The sequence below is a fragment of the Dama dama genome, chromosome 20, assembly GCF_033118175.1.
Source record: "Dama dama isolate Ldn47 chromosome 20, ASM3311817v1, whole genome shotgun sequence".
Classification (NCBI taxonomy): domain Eukaryota; kingdom Metazoa; phylum Chordata; class Mammalia; order Artiodactyla; family Cervidae; genus Dama; species Dama dama.
The window spans coordinates 83,033,255-83,053,339 of record NC_083700.1 but is presented as its reverse complement, the minus strand read 5'-3'; the positions used below and the strand labels follow the sequence as shown (position 1 = coordinate 83,053,339).

Sequence of the window (20,085 nt, the reverse complement as noted above, 5' to 3'; positions counted from 1 at the left end):
TCACTTTCATCAAGAGGCTTTTTAATTCCTCTTCACTTTCTGCCATAACGGTGGTGTCATCTGTATATCTGAGGTTATTGATATTTCTCCCGGCAATCTTGATTCCAGCTTGTGCTTCTTCCAGCCAAACGTTTCTCATGATGTACTCTGCATATAAGTTAAATAAGCAGGGTGACAATATACAGCCTTGACATACTCCTTTTCCTATTTGGAACCAGTCTGTTGTTCCATGTCCAGTTCTAACTCTTGTTTCCTGACCTGCATATAGGTTTCTCAAGTTTTGGCTTACACATCTCTGATAATTAGTGATGTTGAGGATTTTTCCATATGTTTTTTTGTCAACATATATGTCTTCTTTGGAGAAATGTCTATTTAGATCTTCCACTCAGTTTTTGATTGGGTTGTTTTATTTCATATTGAGTTGCATGTGCTATTTGTATATTCTGGAGATTAATCCCTTGTTAGTTGCTTTGTTTGCAAATATTTTCTCCCATTCTGAGGGTTGTCTTGAATGGATAAAGAAGATGTGGCACATATATACAATGGAATATTATTAAACCATAAAAAGAAATGAAATAATGCCATTTGCAGTGATATGGATCAACCTAGAGATTGCTATACAGCCAGAAGTAAGTCAGAAAGTGAAAGACAAATACTGTATAATATTGCTTATATGAATCTAGAATACAGAAAATTCTATATTCTAAATTCTATATGAATATAGAATCTAGAAAAATAATACAGATGAACTTATTTACAAAGCAAAAGTAGAGTCGCAGATATAGAAAACAAATTTATGACTACCAAGGGGAGAAAAGGGGGTGGGATAAATTGGAACATTGGGATTACCATATATGAAAGTGTGAAAGTGTTAGTTTCTCAGTTGTATCCAACTCTTTGTGACCCCATGAACTGTAGCCTATCAGGCTCTTTCAGTGGAATTCTCCAGGCAAGAATACTGGAGTGGGTAGTCATTCCCTTCTCCAGGGTATCTTCCTGACCCAGGGATTGAACCCAGGTTTTCTACATTGCAGGCAGAATCTTTACAGTCTGAGTCACCAGGGAAGCCCTTAACATAAATATACAAGTATATGTAAAATAGATAACTGATGAAAATCTGCTGTATAGCACAGGAAACTGTATTAAGTGTTCTGTGGTGACCTAAATGGGAAAGGAATCTAAAAAAGAATGGATATATGTATATGTATAACTGATTCACTTTGCCGTACAGCAAAAAATAACACAATGTTGTAAAGCAACTATACTCCAACAGAAATTAATAAAAAATAAAATTTGTGGATCCCAGTATAAAATGAAAAAGAAAAAGAAAAAAAAAAAAAAAGAAAGATGTATGAGCTGTAAGTTGCACACTTCACCTGTATTACTCAGATCACACAGATAGAGGGCATTTTCTAGCTTCCTGAACCTGTCGATCCATGTCTCACATTCTTCAGATGTGTTTTTCATCACAGGACTGACAGAAGGCTGTGAGACTGGCCTGATCTTCAAGGCATTCAGGATATCTTTGGGGGCTGAAGTCTCAGCAGGTGGGTTTTCTGGTTTCAAATCTTTTTCTGGAGTTTTCTACCAAAACAGCACAAACATCTCACTGGTAATGCATTCACCACCCAGAGCTCCCCCAGTTTCTTGACCAATGACAAAGCTACACAACTAGCAATATTTATTGTAGGTCTGTCTTGTAAATCTGGAGGATGGATTTCAAGTCCTCAGTGCAATAGGGCCATATATGCCAAGTCTTACTGGACACAGACTACTATGTTGAGTATTTTCTTTTTTCTTTAAAGGAAGGGTGAAATTGTGACTTTTATTCAGCTTGTATTTCTAGTTTACACAGAGGTTTCATAACTAGCTAAGATTTTTCATGATGTTCTACTCTATTTTATACTACTGGGATGCATAGGCAATGCTTATAATTTCTTGGTGGGAAAACTTTTGAATCCTTGAGTGTGAGATTCTTGACAAAAAGTGATTTAAACAATAATGTGATGTTACCTTGGATGTGTGGGCTCACTGTAATGAATCAAGGTGCCTCTAGTTTTGCCTGTCCTATTCATTTAACAAAGGAAGCTGAGGCCCAGTGTGGGGAATAGACATATTCATTGTACGGGTGATGGTAGGCAGAAAACTAGATCAAGGGTAGAGAGATTATGTCAGGCTCATCTTTGTATCCTAAACTCATGTCAAGTACAGAATAGAAATGTTTTTAGAATAAATAGACAAATGAGTTTCAGTAGATCCATGAAAGACATTCTGTCACCTGCCATGTAAAGAGAGTGGGCATTTATTGTTTGACCTGCCCAACCCCACTTTTCTAGGAATTACCCTTCCTGTTGATACATATGGTTGTAGAGAGAAACATCATGCGTCTAAGCACATAGTGCAGGACTGGACATCTAATGCAAAATGGCCAATAAATACAATATCCAGTGATTTTGGAACCACTTGTGAGAGCTAAAGGCAGAGATAGAAAAACAGATTATTCTGGGTGAGAGGTGAGAAGAAAGAGAGAGAAAAGGGATACAAAATTGACATCAGAGAAGAGAGAAGATATAAGAAATTGTGATGATGTTCAAAGCTCAAGTCTCTGATTTTAATTTGTTATGTTTCTATTGTTGGATATAATTATAGATATATTATTATATATATGATTATTTATATATTAAATAATTATACCTTATTTTATATGCACAATTTGTTTTATAAATAATTATATATGCAAAATATGCTCCTCTATCCATCTAATAAATTAAGTTGGTTGAATTGGTTATATTAGTTGCAATCCAAATATTCTTAACTAATTTGTCACAGAATTAGGCCTCCCACTTTGTATACCATCTTTGCTTCTCCCAACTTTCAAATACCTGAATTTCTCCATCCTTGTCTCAAACTTCTCACATATAAGCTGTGGAGATCCCACTGCTCTAAAGAATAGTAATTTCAATAAGAGGCTAAGTTAACAACAAACATGAATTCAGTAATCCATGTAGATCTATGCTGGGGAATGTGAACAATCATCTTGTTTGAAATAATATAATGCTATACAAAATTGTATGAGCTTCCCTCATGGCTCAGATGGTAAAAGAATCTGCTTGCAATGCAGGAGACCTGGGTTGGATCCCTGGGTAGGGAAGATCCTCTGAAGAAGGAAATGGCAACCCACTCCAGTTCTCTTGCCTGGAAAATTCCATGGATGGAGGAGCCTCATAGGCTACAGTTCATGGGGTCGCAGAGAGACACGACTGAGTGATTTCACTTTCACTTTCATACAAAATTGTATCCATACAGATGACCAGTGACCAGTACATTTTAAGAGATTAATATATAAGAGTTTTATAAAATCAATTTTGAGAGAAGCTGAAAGTTTTTATAAAGTAAATACCATAGGGATTCTTATACTTTTTAGAGCTTTGGACTACTTTAGAAATCCAATGAAAACTTCAGATAATCTACCCAGATAAATGCACATTTGCATAGGATTTGTATGATTTTAGAAAGTTCAAAGAGGTCCTTGGAGTTGAGGAACTGACTTTAAATAATTACATATTTCTTCAGATATTTCCACACTTTCTTTGACCTCTAAAGACAGGGAATGGGGGAATTTGTATGAGCCTGAAATTACAGGCTCAACCTGGTAGGTAAGTAAGTAACTGACTAACACACCCTATACTGTTTTGGTCCCACTGTGTCAGGATGTCGTCCAAATTCCTTTCTTGGCCCTTGAAATCATTTAAGTTCTTATTCTTGCTTCTCTTTCGATGTATGCAACTTTTTCTCCAGCCACATAAAACTGGGAAGAAAATAAAGCTGCCTGATGCTCTTATGCCTTTTACATGCTGTTTCTTCTGCTGTAAAAGTCCTTCTTGCCATCTATGCCTCAGTGCGTTGGGCTCCTACTCATCCTTCAAGGCCCAGCTCATACTTCACTCCTTATGGGAGGCCTTCCTTGACAGCCTCAGTATAGGAGAGGGGAAATTCTTTGTAGCCCTTTTATCCATCATAGCACTTATTAATGGATAGTGTCTGTTAGAGTATCTCTTCCCTCCCCCAGAGATCGGGAGGCTGGGCCTGTGAGATAGTCATTTATGTATCTACAAGTTTTGGTTAGTGACTGTCACATAGTAGGTGCTCAGGATATGTTTACTGAATGAATAAGTGAATGCATCAACGAACAATTTTCTCTGGGACAATCAGAAAGCTGCTTTACCAAACCTCTGCCTCAGTTTCCCTTTATAAAAAGTGAGACAATGAATGCTGCTTATATAGGAATGTGAGAAGAATCGATTATTGCCGAGATGCAGTAAAATCTTCAAACGAGGCAAGAAAAAGAGCAAACTATATATTTTTTATAATCTTACACACAACAGACTTAACACTCAAGGAGAAAAGCATTTGCTGTTGTTTCTTGCATGGCAGAGGCATGCCAAAATGGATACTATTTTCTAAAATATTTCAAAGTGTGAAGTGTATGACGAGGCCTCCCGTCATTTGAAGATGAATTATGTTCTAATCCAGGCATTTAAAAAAACAACAACAACAGAGAAACTCAGGCTGTTTTTCAATTTTGTCTGCATCTTCTGGCTAAGTGCTGGGAATATTAAAAAGAATTTTAACTGCTTGCCAGATTTTCTTTTTTTAAATCAAAGAGCCCATTACATTTTAAAATGTGATGTCTGGGGAAAAGGTCACCCTGCTTCTGGAAGCTGGATTTAAGATGTTAAAATAGGCCTAACAACCACCCTTTATTTTGATGGCAGTTGGTGACCGGTCACAGGCTTTGGAAGGATACCCGTTCACACACTACAGGTTCAATGTTTGGGGGCCAATGGCAAGTCAGTCACTGAGTGGTGATGAGAAGTTTCTGCAAGCATACAAGCTCAGACAGAAATCAACCACACTCTTGAAGTTCTATTTCCCTTCTCTGCTTGAGTAGAGTCTTGAAGTCACAGCTAGTCTGATATTGAAGTACTGGGTGGAAATCAAAAATTCAGAAGGGACAGCCTAACCCAGCATCAGAGCATAGAAGGCAAAGGATTGGTGAAGCCCATCCCCAAGTTCTATACTAGGCTGCATACCATTTGTTCAGTTTTTCCTTGAGATAGCTCAGGAACTTCAGGATGCCCTGGAGTAGCAGAAATTTCCTTTCCTTTCTTTCCTGGACAAGAAAGAAAAAATGGTTTTAACTTGGTCTCTTCGTTTTAACATATACACATATACACCCAGGCAAAGAAAATGTTGAGACTCTGCTATGTGGTTGGCATTGTATGGGGGTGATGGGGATACACTAGTGGATAAGAAGGATCTAATTCCTGCCCTGATGAAGCTCACAAAGGGGAGATAAGTGCTAAATAATCACTCAAGATTATTATTTAATTACAAACTACCATAAACACAACAAAGGAAAATGTGAAAATAAATTTCTTTCAGGCTAGGGGTAGGAGTGGTGGAGGATCAGAGAAGGCTTCTTGGAAGAAGTGACACTTAAACTGGGGACCTGAGGGTGAATAGGAGCTTCCAGGAAAAGGTGATGGTGGCATTGCAACAAAAAGAATAAAATGTTTAGGAATAAATTTACCTAAAGAAACAAAAGACCTATACATAGAAAACTATAAAACACTGATGAAAGAAATCAAAGAGGATACAAACAGATGGAGAAATATTACCGTGTTCATGGATTGGAAGAATCAATATAATGAAAATGAGTATATTACCCCAAACAATCAATGATTCAATGCAATCCCTATCAAGCTATCAACGGTATTTTTCACAGAACTAGAATTACTAATTTCACAATTTTTATGGAGACACAAAAATCCTCAAATAGCCAAAGCAATCTTGGGAAAGAAGAATGGAAATGGAGGAATCAACTTGCCTGATTTCAGACTATACTACAAAGCTACAGTCATCCAGACAGTATGGTACTGGCACAAAGACAGAAATGCAGATCAGTGGGACAAAATAGAAAGCCCAGAGATGAATTCATGGGCCTATGGACACCTTATCTTTGACAAAGGAGGCAAAAATATACAATGGAGAAAAGACAATCTCTTTATCAAGTGATGCTGGGAAAACTGGTCAACCACCTGTAAAAGAATGAAACTAGAATACTTTCTAACACCATACACAAAAATAAACTAAAAATGGATTAAAGATCTAAATGTAAGACCAGAAACTATAAAACTCCTAGAGGAAAACATAGGCAGAACACTCTCTGATATAAATCACAGCAAGATCCTCTATGAACCACCCCACCTCCCAGAATAATGGAAATAAAAGTAAAAATAAACAAATGGGACCTAATTAAACTTAAAACCTTTTGCACAATGAAGGAAACTATAAGCAAGGTGAAAAGACAGCCTCCAGAATGGGAGAAAATAATAGCAAACAAAACAACTGATGAAGAATTAATCTCCAAAATTTACAAGCAGCTCATGCAGCTCAATACCAGAAGAATAAATGACCCAATCAAAAAATGGGACAAAGAACTAAACAGACATTTCTCCAAAGAAGACATACAGATGGCTAACAAACACATGAAAAGATGCTCAACATCACTCATTATCAGAGAAATGCAAATGCATTTGCAAATGCATTATTTGAGAAATGCAAATCAAAACCACAATGAGGTACCATCTCACGCTGGTCAGAATGGCTGCCATCAAAATGTCTACAAACAATAAATGCTAGAGAGGATGTGGAGAAAAGGGAACCCTCTTACACTGTTGGTGGGAATCGCAAACTAGTACAGCCACTATGGAGAACAGTGTGGAGATTCCTTAAAAAGCTGGAAATAGAACTGCCATACGACCCAGCAAATCCACTGCTGGGCATACACACTGAGGAAACCAGAATTGAAAGAGACACGTGTACCTCAATGTTCATTTCAGCACTGTTTACAATAGCTAGGACATGGAAGCAACCTAGATGTCTATCGGCAGACAAATGGATAAAAAAGCCATGGTACATATACACAATGGAATATTAAAAAGAACACATTTGCGTCAGTTCTAATGAGGTAGATGAAACTGGAGCCTATTATACAGAGTGAAGTAAGTCAGAAAGAAAAACACCAATACAGTATATTAACACATATATATGGAATTTAGAAAGATGGTAACAATGACCCTACGTGCAAGACATCAAAAGAGACACAGATATAAAGAACAGACTTTTGGACTCTTTGGGAAAAAGGCGAGGGTGGGATGATTTGAGAGAATAGCATTGAAACATGTATATTACCATATGTGAAATAGATGACCAGTCCAAGTTCGATGCATGAAACAGGGCACTCAAAGCTGGTGCACTGGGACAACCCAGAGGGATGGGATGGGGAGGGAGGAGGGAGGGGGGTTTGGGATGGGGGACACATGTACACCCATGGCTGATTCATGTCAGTGTATGGCAAAAACCACCACAATATTGTAAAGCAGTTAGCCTCCAAATAAAATATATTAATTTTTAAAAATAAAAACAAACAAACAAACAAACACATGGTGGGCATGTCCATAGAGCAGAGAGTTCCAGATAAACAGAGATATCAGCCTGTTGAACTTCCCTGAATGAAGAGGGCTTTTCCAGTTTGGGGAGTGGCAAGGGGCCTTTTCCTGTGGTCTTTCCTCTTAGAGAATGAAGCACTTCCACCTTCCTTTCCATTCGAGTTTGCACTTGAAAGATCATGTAAAACCTTTGTCTTCCCCTTTCTTGTTCCTTCCTATGGTCAGAGGTCCTATATGGAAAGATTATGGCATCCCTACCCCAGGGGATTTTACGGCCCATGTACTACTTGCTCTGGCTGCTGCCTTCATGAATAGAAGAAATTTCCTTAGGAAGCAGGAAAAAGACATAAAGACCTTCAGTTTAAGTCCACTGAGGCTTATTGTGGGCATCATTCATTCATCACTCAACACCTGTCATCAGAGTTGGCAACTTATTACTGACAGCTACATAGCACAGATTTCTGGGAGCTTCAGCTTCAATATTTAATGCATAATTCAAATATGCCATTGTGTGCGTGCTTAGTCACTTCAGCTGTACCTGACTCTTTGCAACTCTATGGACTATATAGCTCACCAGGCTTCTCTCTCCATGGGGTTCTCCAGGCGTGAATGCTGGAGTTGGTTGCCTCAATCTTCCCAATCCCAAGGGATCAAACCCACGTCTCCTGTGGCTCCTGCATTGCAGGTGGAATCTTTACTGCTGAGCCACCAGGAAAGCCCCAAATGTGCCATTAACAAATACATATTGTTTCTGAGTTGGCTGTTGCTATTTTCAATAAAATGATTCAATCAATGAATTTTTAAAAAGGGTAGAAGTCGACAGTATAACATAATGGTGGGGGAATAGAGGCTCTGAAGCCAGATCCCTTGGGTTTGAGTCCTGGCTTGACTCTTTTCTCTATTAGCTGCATGATTTAGGGCAAGGAACTTGTCCTCTCTGTGTCTGTTTCCACTTCTGTAAAATGGGGATAATGCCATCTATAGGTTACTGTGAAGATTAAATGGACTAGAAAATGTAAAGCAAATACATGGAGCATAGCAGGTACTCAATAAATGTTAACTAGTAGCTATCTATGTAAGGATGCTTATAAAATAAACACATTGGATTAAAGAGCTTTTTGTTAGACTCTTAACATTGCACTTACAAATAATTATGAATCTTCTCCCAGTTTCTTGATGGAGAGGCAATGTGATTTCATAATCTCTGAAGGCCCAGAACCGAGCATTATAATAAGTACTCAATGCATGTAAAATGGATGATCATGTGCCCTTAATTTGAAGTTCGGAAAATAAAGCCACTGATTGTATATTTCTGTGTTTCCCATTCCTTTTCAGGCCCTATAGGAGGAAGGATTTTTCTCTATTCTTCCATATCTAACCCAGATGCTACAGATGAACTTTGGTGTCAGGTATGAATGCTATTAATATAATCCAGATGTTTCCCTTTACCAGCTGCAAGCTTTCAGATCCTAATCTTGTCAGTTGTGAAAAGGGAATGATAATTGCATTTTGAAATTATAATTTATATAGGTAATTAAAAACTACCTACATAAAAATGCTTAACACAGGGAAGATGCCTAATGCAATGTAGTATTGTTTGCCATTGTGTTACTATTACGTGATTTTAAGCAATCTAGTTTCTCCAGAAAAGAGAACTTTACATTATGTGCCAGGAATTTTTCACATGCATTATTCTTTTTAATATAAGATCTAGTACCTAGAGTTTGTCCCAGTTCAGTTTCTCTATTGTTGGCATTTCTAAAAGTCCCATAAGGAGAAAATGCAGGCTCATCTCCTTGGCTTTTTTTAAGCTTTCCTTTCTAATGCTTATAAGCATATTTTAAAAGGTAATGGTTTTCACATGTGGAAATTGAGAAATCCAAGGTAGGGATGATTTTTTTTTTCCTAACACAGAAGGAAGGACAAATAATAACCATCTGTCTAGTCTGCATTGAAGATTTGTATTGGAGGAAACAGGCCAAGCTAGCTTCTAGAGATCTCCAGGTATTGTACCGGCCAGGTTTTACAAGGCTTCCAGTGGATTCTGAGAGTTACACAGCCAGCCCTACCATCTCTCCCCACACCCCTCACTAATAACTTGAAATCAGTGGTCTTCAGCACTGGTGCTAAAATGCTCCCACCTGGAGAGCTTTAAAAATTACCAGTGCCTAGGTGTCACACCAGACCAATTATATCAGAATCTCTAGGGGGTGAGAACCCAGTTTGGGGCTTCTGAAAAATTGCCAGGTAAACCTAAAATAAAGTCATAGATAAAAACTGATTAAAAAATTAAAAAAATTAAATAATACCATTTGCAGCAACATGAACAGACCCAGAGATTATCATACTAAGTGAAGTAAGTAAAAACAAGAGACAAATATATGTGCAATCTAAAAAAGTGATAAAAATGAACTTATAAAACAGAAAGTGATACAAATGAACTTATAAAACTTATAAAAACTCAGACATAGAAAGTAAATTTAAGGTTATCAAAGGGGTGGGGAGGAATAAATTGGTTATTTGAGATTGGTAGATAAACAGTAAGGACCTGCTGTGTAGCACAGGGAACTATATTGAATATCTTGTAACAACTTAGAGAGTAAAGGCACCTGAAAAGCTGTAGTGGTGGTTTAGTTGCTAAGATGTGTCTGACTCTTTGTGACTCCATGGACTGTAGCCTGCCAGGCTCCTCTCTCCATGGGATTTCTGAATCCCACTCCAAGAATACTGGAGTGGGTTGCCATTTCTTTCTCGAGGGGATCTTTCCAACCCAGGGATCAAACCCATGTGTCCTGCATTGCAGGTGGATTCTTTACCACTGGGCTACTATGGAAGCCCCGTGTGTGTGTGTGAGTGTGTGTGTGTGCGTGTGTGTGAAATTAAAAGATACTTGCTCCTTGTAAGGAAAGCTATGGCAAACCTAGACAGTGTATTCAAAAGCAAAGACATCACTTTGCTGACAAAGGTCCGTCTAGTCAAAGCTATGGTTTTTCCAGTAGTCATGTATGGATATGAGAGTTGGCCATAAAGAAGGTTGAATGTTGAAGAATTGATGCTTTTAAATTGTGATGCTGGGGAAGACTCTTGAGAGTCCCTTGGACTGCAATAAGATCAAACTAGTCAATCCTAAAGGAAATCAACCCTGAATATTCATTAGAAGGACTGATGCTGAAGCTGAATCTCCAATACTTTGGCCACCTGATGCGAAGAGCTAACTCACTGGATGCTGGGAAAGACTGAAGGTAAAAGGAGAAGAGGGCGGCAGAAGATGAGATGGTTGGATAGCATCACTAACTCAGTGGACATGAATTTGAACAAACTCAGGGAGATAGTGAAGGACGGAGAAGCCTTGTGTTCTTCAGTCCATGGGGATTGCAAAGAGTCAGACCCAACTAAGCAACTGAACAACAATCTGGTAGTAGGTAGTAAAGTTCTCTCCTTCTTGGCAGGATCTCCCAAAAGACAGTGCTGTGGAGGGATGATAAGCCTAGCTCCCAGAACTATTTTGCTATTACAGGAGTGCCCAGTGCAGTTGGACACCAACATTTAGAACCTGAAGATGATGCCAACACCAGATAAAGGAAGCAGAAAGCCAGAGAACAGATTCTTGACCTGACACTTGAAGTGAAAGTTGCTCAGTCATGTCCAACTCTTTGCAACACCATGGACTTAGTCCATGGAATTCTCCAGGCCAGAATACTGGAGTGGGTAGCTTTTCCCTTTTCCAGGAGATCTTCCCAAGCCAGGGATCGAACCAAGGTCTCCCACATTGCAGGCAGATTCTTTACCAGCTGAGCCACAAGGGAAGCCCAGTGGCTAGATAAAACCATTATAGCTCTTGCTGCTGCCCGAGTTTTCAGTTACATAAACCAAAGCTTTTCTGTTCCTTCAATATAAGTAGTTCTAACTAGGAATTACTATGGATTTTTTTACCCTTAATAAAAGGGAGGTTAAACTCAGCCATTTTTCTATCTTATCTTGAGTGATGGGCCATCGATAAATGTTTGGGGGGATCAATGAGCCTCCGAGGCGACCATCATTGCCTTCTAATTTCCCCCCATCTGCAGTCATGCGATAGGTCTGTTCCTTGCTTCCTGCTTCCCCTCTTCTCCCTCACTTCACCAGCTCCACTGTGAAGAGATTCAAAGTTGGGTCATACTTCATTTTTGTAAAATACTACTTTAGATCTTAGAACATATGTATCTGGAGGGGTCTAAGCTCTTTTGTATTTGTATTTATGGGAGTTTGCAGCATTTCTTGGATCTATGGCTTCAGATATTTTATCACTGTTGGCAATTTTCAGTCATAATTTTCTTCAATATTGCTTCAGCTCTACTCTCTTCCTCCTATCATTCTGTGACTTCATTACATGTATGTTGGATGTTGTCACCATTTCCTATATATCTTTTATATACTCTTTTTGCATATTTTGTCATCTTTCTCATTCATACTTCAATGTGAATATTTCCTACTGAATCATATTCTAGTTCACTAATTCTCCCTTCAGATATGCCCAGTCTTTTGTTAAACCCATCTATTGAGTTTTAAAATTTAGTTATTTTTAATTTTTTTTGTGTTCTACATATTCCATTTGATTCTTTTTATAGATTCAAATTGTTTGCTGAAAATTCTCCATCTTATTAATTTTCTCAAACATACTAATTACAGTTATTTGAAAATCCACATCCTCTCTTATACCATTGCTGATGATTTCTAATTGAATGCTGGAAACATTTTGTATGGATAATTCTAGAGATTTTATGAGATGTTAACTTCTTACACAGAGGGGATTTTCCTCTTTTCTATCTGGTTGTTCAATTTGAATTCCAAATAATAGCCTTCAAAGAAATATTATTTTGTATTTTATCTTGTCTTCTGGTTGATCTTGCCAAGATTCTAGTCCTTAGTCTAAGTTACAGACATTAAGTATTTATGTGATATGCAAATATCATATGCACATTAAAAGCAAGTTCATAGAACTTTTGTGATTCCAAAAGTGATCAAGTTTATAATATGAGGCAGTATATATAAAAATGAATCATTTTAATCTTTAGAATCTTCTAATGAAAATCAGAATGAGAACATTCACAGTTCTACACACTCCAAAGGCATAGCTATCTTTTGTTTCTTATAATATCCCTTCTTTCCTTTTATGACACTTACCTGTTGGGCTAAAGAACCAGCAAACAAAATGGCCTACTCGGTGCCTAGCAGCATTTTAATAATCATAGCTCCAGCAATATAGGAATGGGAAGAGATCAAGACTTTAAGTTTCTCAGTAAGCCACAGGCTGTCACAACAATGCAACAACAGCACCACACTCCTGTTGCTCTGTAGAGTGTAATACTGCCTAACATTTTTGTTTGTTAGACTTACAGTCACCCTATGAGATTCTAGGTTCTGCTAAGAGTACACCTTGCTCTATGTTCCTTCAGCCCTAAGGATGATAGCTGCTTTCTATAGTTACTAGTATCTGGGTTATCTCATGGTCATGGGTTGAAATATATCCTTTAAACAGGTACCACTGAAACCTGTTTTAATAAGGCCCTGTTTGAAAACAACTTAAGATGTAATCAAGTTAAGATGACATCATTATGGATTTGGTTGGGCCCGAACTTGAACGAACAGTAGTGTCTTTGTACAAAGAGAAGAAGGATTTAGACACAGGTACAAAAGAGAGGCAGAGAAGGAAGAAGCCCATAGGAAGACAGAGGCAGAGATTGTAGTTATGTAACCATAAGCCAAGAACAGCCTGCGGCCACTAGAAGCTGGAAGAGGCAAGGAAACACTCTTTCCTAGAGCCTTGAGAGGGAGCATGGCCCTCCTGACACCTTGATTTCTGACATATAGTGTCCAGAACCATGAGAGAAGAAATTTCTGTTATTTTAGGCCACTCAGTTTCTGACTTTGTTGTGACAAATGCCCAAGGGAAATGAACACACTCATTATTCTCATTTTGCGCTTTCAGTCTTCTAATTATGGATAATAACCAATCCCTCAACCCCCTGCTATAAATTCCCTTTGTTTGAAATGCCTAGTGAGGTTTCTGTTTTTCACTGGAATGCAAACTGATATACTACACTTCCCACCAAACTCTCAGTACCTTGTATTTTGATCCAAAGGGTAACCAGTAAATGGTTGATGGATGTATTAAATACAGAATTGCAACAACAGATTAGTATCAATGCATATTTTTTCACCTGTCATATTTAACACTTGTTAATTGCTAAATATTTTGCCCAATTTATCTTCATCATTTCACTTAATAATATATCTTGGAAATCTTCCTGTATTAGATCAGCCATGTGATTTTACAGCTGCATAGTTATATTAATTGGATATACTGTAATTTAATAAAATGGTGCTTGAAGGATCTTGGCTTCCCTGGTGGCTCAGATGGTAAAGAATCTTCCTGCAATGTGGGAGACCTGAGTTTGATCCCTGGATCAGGAAGATTCCCTGAAGAAGGGAGTGGGTCCCTGCTCTAGTATTCTTGCCTGGAGAACCCCCATGGACAGAGGAGCCTGGCAGGTTACAGTCCATGGAGTTGCAAAGAGTCGGACGTGACTGAGTGACTAAGCACACAGCACACACAAAAATTATACCACTGTATATAAATCTTGGAGAGCTTTTTGGTGAGGTATTAGTAGGGAAAGTACTTAGCTATATGATTCCCAGATCTAAGGGACTATGCAACTGAAATTCTAGTAAGTAATATCAACTTCTTTTATAAATGCACTACATCCATATTAAAGGGCTATTTCTAGATAATGCTTCATGATATACTACATGAATGAATGGATAAAGAAGCTGTAGTACATGTATGTGATGGAATATTACTCAGCCATAAAAAGGAACACATTTGAGTCAGTCCTAATGAGGTGGATGAACCTAGACCCTATTATACAGAGTAAAGTAAGTCAGAAAGAGAAAAACAAATATCATATACTAACGCATATATATGGAATTTAGAAAGATGGTACTGGGGAACCTATTTGCAGAGCAGCAGTGGAGATACAGACATTGAGAACAGACATATGGATACAGCTGGGGTGGGGGAGGAAGGAGAGAATGGAATGTATGGAGACAGTAACGTGGAAACATAACAACATCTGTTTTACCATGTGTAAAATAGATAGCCAATGGGAATTTGTTGTATGACTCAGGGAACTAAACCAGGGCCCAGTAACTACCTAGAGAGGTGGGAGGGGAGGGAGGTGGGAGGGAGGTCCAAGTGGGAGGGGACATGGGTAAACCTATGGCTGATTCATGTTGATGTTTGGTAGAAACCAACACAATGTTGTAAAGCAATTAACCTTCAACTAAAAATAAATAAATAAATAAACTCTTTAATTAAAAAGAAAAACTTGGGAATTATGCCTTTTATGATCTAACGGACCTAAAAAAATAGCCATTAATGCAAACTTCACTCTTAATTTTTCTTCACTGGTAAGCTATTTACATTTCTGGGAGAAATGATGTGAAACCCAACAAACAGACCATTGGCGCTAAGTCACAGCATCAATAAGAGCTCTGGGAATGGGAGGTCTCTTAAGGAACAAAATAACCAGACTCACCTGGAGGAAAATTAGATGACAAATCAGAGGAAGCTCTGCCCAACCACTCAACAAAATTCTCCCATCTATGCAAGAAAAGGAAACATAGTATCTGTGATCAACGTAGGAAGCTCTGAAAGAATGTACAAAAAAGCTTAAAAGTTATATAGACTGTGATATCATAGGAGTTTTTTGATGCCTCTATCATTAGGGGTTCAGTGAAGGAAATGGAAGCTACTTTACGTGTCTCAGGGATTCCCTGGTGACTCAGACGGTAAAGAGTCTGCCTGCAATGCAGGAGACCTGAGTTTGATCCCTGTGTTGGGAAGATCCCCTGGAGAAAGAAATGGCAACCCACTCTAGTATTCTTGCCTGGAAAATCCTGTGAACAGAGGAGCCTGGGGGGCTGAAATCCATGGGGTCAAAAAGAGTTGGACAACTGAGAGACTTCATTTTCTTTCTTTTCTTCTTAGGTGTTTCTACTAGAAATGGAAATTAAGTGCCCACAAAATTATTGCAGGGGATAGTAGAATGGAGGTTGGTGTCTGCCGATGGGCTAAGGGTTAGGTCTCAGTAGATGTAGTCCAGAGTCCAGGGAACTGCAGGATATTCTAGCTGATGTTTCAGTTGCCCTTGACCATGAGTTTGGTGACTAGACAGTATAGATGGCATTCTGGCCACTGCAAAAACTGAGGGTCTGGAGGTGCTACTATGCAGGAAAGTAATACATACTTAAAATGTCCCTGCCCCTCTCGCCACTCTTTCTGCCTTTCAAATCTCATGCAGTGGCATCCCAGTGATGGAACTTACATCAATTCCATAACCTCAATGTCAAGGGAGCTTTGGAAATGTTCTTTATAGCCTTCTCAACTATGGGAAGTATTACAACACAGGAAAGAACATAGAAGGGGATAGAAATGGGTGCTAAGTGCAAATAGACAATGTTTAGTGAAATCCCCAAGCAGAAATTGCATTGGGCAATGTGTGGGCATGTGATAATCATGGAGTCATTTAAAACTTACAAGTAGTTTAGGAACACTTAGGTAGGAAAAATAACTTAGATTTGCTTGCCCAGCATCCGTTCTCCATTTGTATAAAAATATGCTTCTTGGCTGCTATCCAAAAGTCTACAAGCAATAAATGCTGGAGAGGGTGTGGAGAAAAGGGAACCCTCTTACACTATTGGTGGGAATGCAAACTAGTATAGCCGCTATGGAAAACAGTGTGGAGATTTGTTAAACAACTGGAAATAGAACTGCCATATGACCCAGCAATCCCACTTCTGGGCATACACACTGAGGAAACCAGATCTGAAAGAGACACGTGCACCCCAATGTTCATCGCAGCACTGTTTATAATAGCCAGGACATGGAAGCAACCTAGATGCCCATCAGCAGACGAATGGATAAGGAAGCTGTGGTACATATACACCATGGAATATTACTCAGCCATTAAAAAGAATTCATTTGAATCAGTTCTAATGAGATGGATGAAACTGGAGCCCATTATACAGAGTGAAGTAAGCCAGAAAGATAAAGAACATTACAGCATACTAACACATATATATGGAATTTAGAAAGATGGTAATGATAACCCTATATGCAAAACAGAAAAAAAGACACAGATGTACAGAACAGACTTTTGGACTCTGTGGGAGAAGGCGAGGGTGGGATGTTTCGAGAGAACAGCATCAAAACATGTATATTATCTATGGTGAAACAGATCACCAGCCCAGGTGGGATGCATGAGACAAGTGCTCGGGCCTGGTGCACTGGGAAGACCCAGAGGAATCGGGTGGAGAGGGAGGTGGGAGGGGGGATTGGGATGGGGAATACATGTAACTCCATGGCTGATTCATGTCAATGTATGACAAAATCCACTACAATATTGTAAAGTAATTAGCCTCCAACTAATTAAAATAAATGAAAAAAAAATAAAAAATAAAAATTCAAGAAAAAAATGCTTCTCTAGGATATTGGGCTACAATCAATGTCCTATACCCTTCACTAGCCAATGTTGTGATCCATCCTGTCTAATTAATCTCAATCTATCACTTTTCCCATCCTTCTCTCCCTTCTTTCCTCTCTCCCACTCTGTCTGTGTTTCTCATTATGTTTTGGTTTCAACACTTCCCAAAGTTTCATTCTTCCCTAATTTTGCGTGTAACTTTGTATCTTTTTGAAATATTTCTTTTTGCTTATGCTAGCAAGACAGTTCTGTTTCTAGCAACCAAACTTAAAGTGGAAAGAATTTTTAGCACCTCTTTGCCCATCAGAAGCCAAGCAAATATAAACAGTCAGTTGTGAGAATATGTCCTAGGTTATCTAGAAGAGTTTTAAAGTCATGTGATTTTATTCTTTTTATTTTTTTAATTTATTTTTATTAGTTGGAGGCTAATTACTTCACAACATTGCAGTGGATTTTGTCATACATTGACATGAATCAGCCATGGAGTTACATGTATTCCCCATCCCGATCCCCCCTCCCACCTCCCTCTCCACCCTATCCCTCTGGGTCTTCCCAGTGCACCAGGCCCGAGCACTTGTCTCATGCATCCCACCTGGGCTGGTGATCTGTTTCCCTATAGATAATATACATGCTGTTCTCTCGAAACATCCCACCCTCGCCTTCTCCCACAGAGTCCAAAAGTCTGTTCTCTTTATTTTTAATTGAAGTATAGTTGATTTATAAATACACACACACACACACACACACACACACATATATATGTATATATATTTAGGTTTCCCAGGTGGTGGTAGTGGTAAGGAACTCACATACCAGTGCAGGAGACAGAAGAGACGTGGGTTTGATTCCTCAGTCAAGAAGATCCCCTGGAGGAGGACATGGCAACCCACTCTAGTATTCTTGTTTGGGGAATCCCCATGGGCAGAGGACCCTGGTGGGCAGTCCACAGCATCACACAGAGCTGGACACAACTGAAGCAACTTAGCATGCATGCATGGATGTACATGTACAAACACACTTTTTCAGATTTTTTTCCCTTATAGGTTATTACTATATAATTCCTATATAGTATAGTATAGTTCCCTGTGCTATATAGTAGTCCTTGTTGGTTATCTATGTCATATACTGTTGTTGTTCAGTTGCTCAGTCATGTCTGACTCTTTGTGACCCCGTGGATGTCAGCATGCCAGGTTTCCCTGTCCATCACCATCTCCCGGAACTTGCTCAAGCTCATGTTCATCTAGTCAGTGATGCCATTCAACCATCTCATCCTCTGTTGTCCCCTTATCCTCCTGCCTTCAATCTTTCCCAGCATCAGGGTCTTTTCTAATGAGTCGGCTCTTCGCATCAGGTGGCCAAAATATTGGCGCTTTGGCTTCAGCATCTATCATTCCAATGAATATTCAGGACTGATTTCCTTTAGGATTGACTGGTTTGATCTCCTTGCAGTCCAAGGGAATCTCAAGAGTCTTCTCCAACATCACAGTTCAAAAACATCCATTCTTCACTGCTCAGCTTTCCTTATGGTCCAATTCTCACATCCACACATGACTACTGGAAAAACCATAGCTTTGACTATATGGATCTTTGTTGGCAAAGTAATGTCTCTGCTTCTTAATATGCTGTCTAGGTTGGTCATAGCTTTTCTTCCAAGGAGCAGGTGTCTTTTAATTTCATGGCTGCAGTCACCATCGCAGTGATTTTGGAGCCCAAGAATTTAAAGTCTGTTACTGTTTCCATTGTTTCCCCATCTATTTGCCATGAAGTGATGGGACCAGATGCCATGATCTTAGTTTTTTGAATGTTGAGTTGTAAGCCAGCCTTTTCAGTCTTCTTTTTCACCTTCATCCAGGGGCTCTTTAGTTCTTCTTTGCTTCATATATAGCAGTGTGTATATACTAATCCCAAATTCCTAATTTATTCCTCCACTCCTTTCCCCTTTGGTAATTGTAAATTTGTTTTCTGTGTCTGTGGATCTATTTCTGTTTTGTATAAGTTCACTTGTATCTTTTTTTCCCCCTTAGATTCCACACATAAGCAATATCACATGCTATTTCTTTTTCTCTTTTTGGCATGGTTCACCTAGTATGCTGATCTCTGGGTTTATCCATGTTGTTGCAAATGGCATTATTTCATTCTTTTTATAGCTGAGTAATATTACTTTGTAATATCTTCTTTATCCATTCATCTATTGATAGATATTTAGGTTGCTTCCATTTTGTGGCTATTGTAAATAGTGCTGCAATGAACATTGGGGTGCATGGATCTTTTCAAACTCTGATTTTCTCCAGATACATGCTCAGGAGTAGGATTACTGGGTTATATGGTAGCTTTTTAATATTTTTTAAGGAACCTCCATAAATTCATTAGATATGTAACTAGTTTGTTTTGCTTATACTTAATAAAACTTTTCTATACCTGGCATCACAAATCAGAAAAGTTCTTTGTCAGTGTAGAAAACATAACCTCCAGAGTTTCATGTCACTTTGGGCACAAGAATAGACAAGGCATAGGTAAGCAGAACCACCAGCCAGATAAGCTAATGATTATTTCAGCTGCTACAAGGGCTAGGCGTGGAAAAGAAGGTTGGAAAAGTAGCACTCTCTAGGAATTTTAACTAACATACAAAGATCTGACATTAGCACAGATCTGGAAATAAACTTAAGGAAAAGCGTCTCCTGTCTGCTACACTTCTTGAAATTCCTTCCTCTTAGGAGGGTCAGGCTTAAGGCTACATCTTCTGACCTGCTGAACAACAACACAACAAAAACCCAGATCCACTGATATTTCCACATTGCTTAACATTTATTTTTTAGAGTTGTTGGAAGTTAGCAAATATTTGGCAAGGTTTCTGGACAAAATGGCACCAGATACTCTCTTGCCCCTTCTTGAATATTTGCTGATAGAAGGGGAAGGAAATTTTTCTAAGTACTGAACTTGGACATTGCCTGATTTAAGTGGGATGTGACAAATGAAATCCTTAAGGTCCTCTAATAAAATATCTTCTTTATTCCATACTCTTTACATTACTCTAGAACCTCCAAAGA

At 38.7% G+C, this 20,085-nt stretch overlaps 1 protein-coding gene across 1 annotated transcript in view; it reads right to left on the bottom strand.

The window, feature by feature from the left end:
• Positions 1–20,085, bottom strand: part of C20H1orf87 (chromosome 20 C1orf87 homolog) — a 148,457-nt gene that overhangs the window by 50,689 nt on the left and 77,683 nt on the right. Inside the window, exons 10-11 of the mRNA XM_061120016.1 lie at positions 15,092–15,156; positions 5,094–5,173 (exon numbers count right to left, since the gene is read on the bottom strand). Of these exons, the coding sequence (XP_060975999.1) occupies positions 5,094–5,173; positions 15,092–15,156 (145 nt within the window). The remainder of the gene's footprint in view (positions 1–5,093; positions 5,174–15,091; positions 15,157–20,085) is intronic.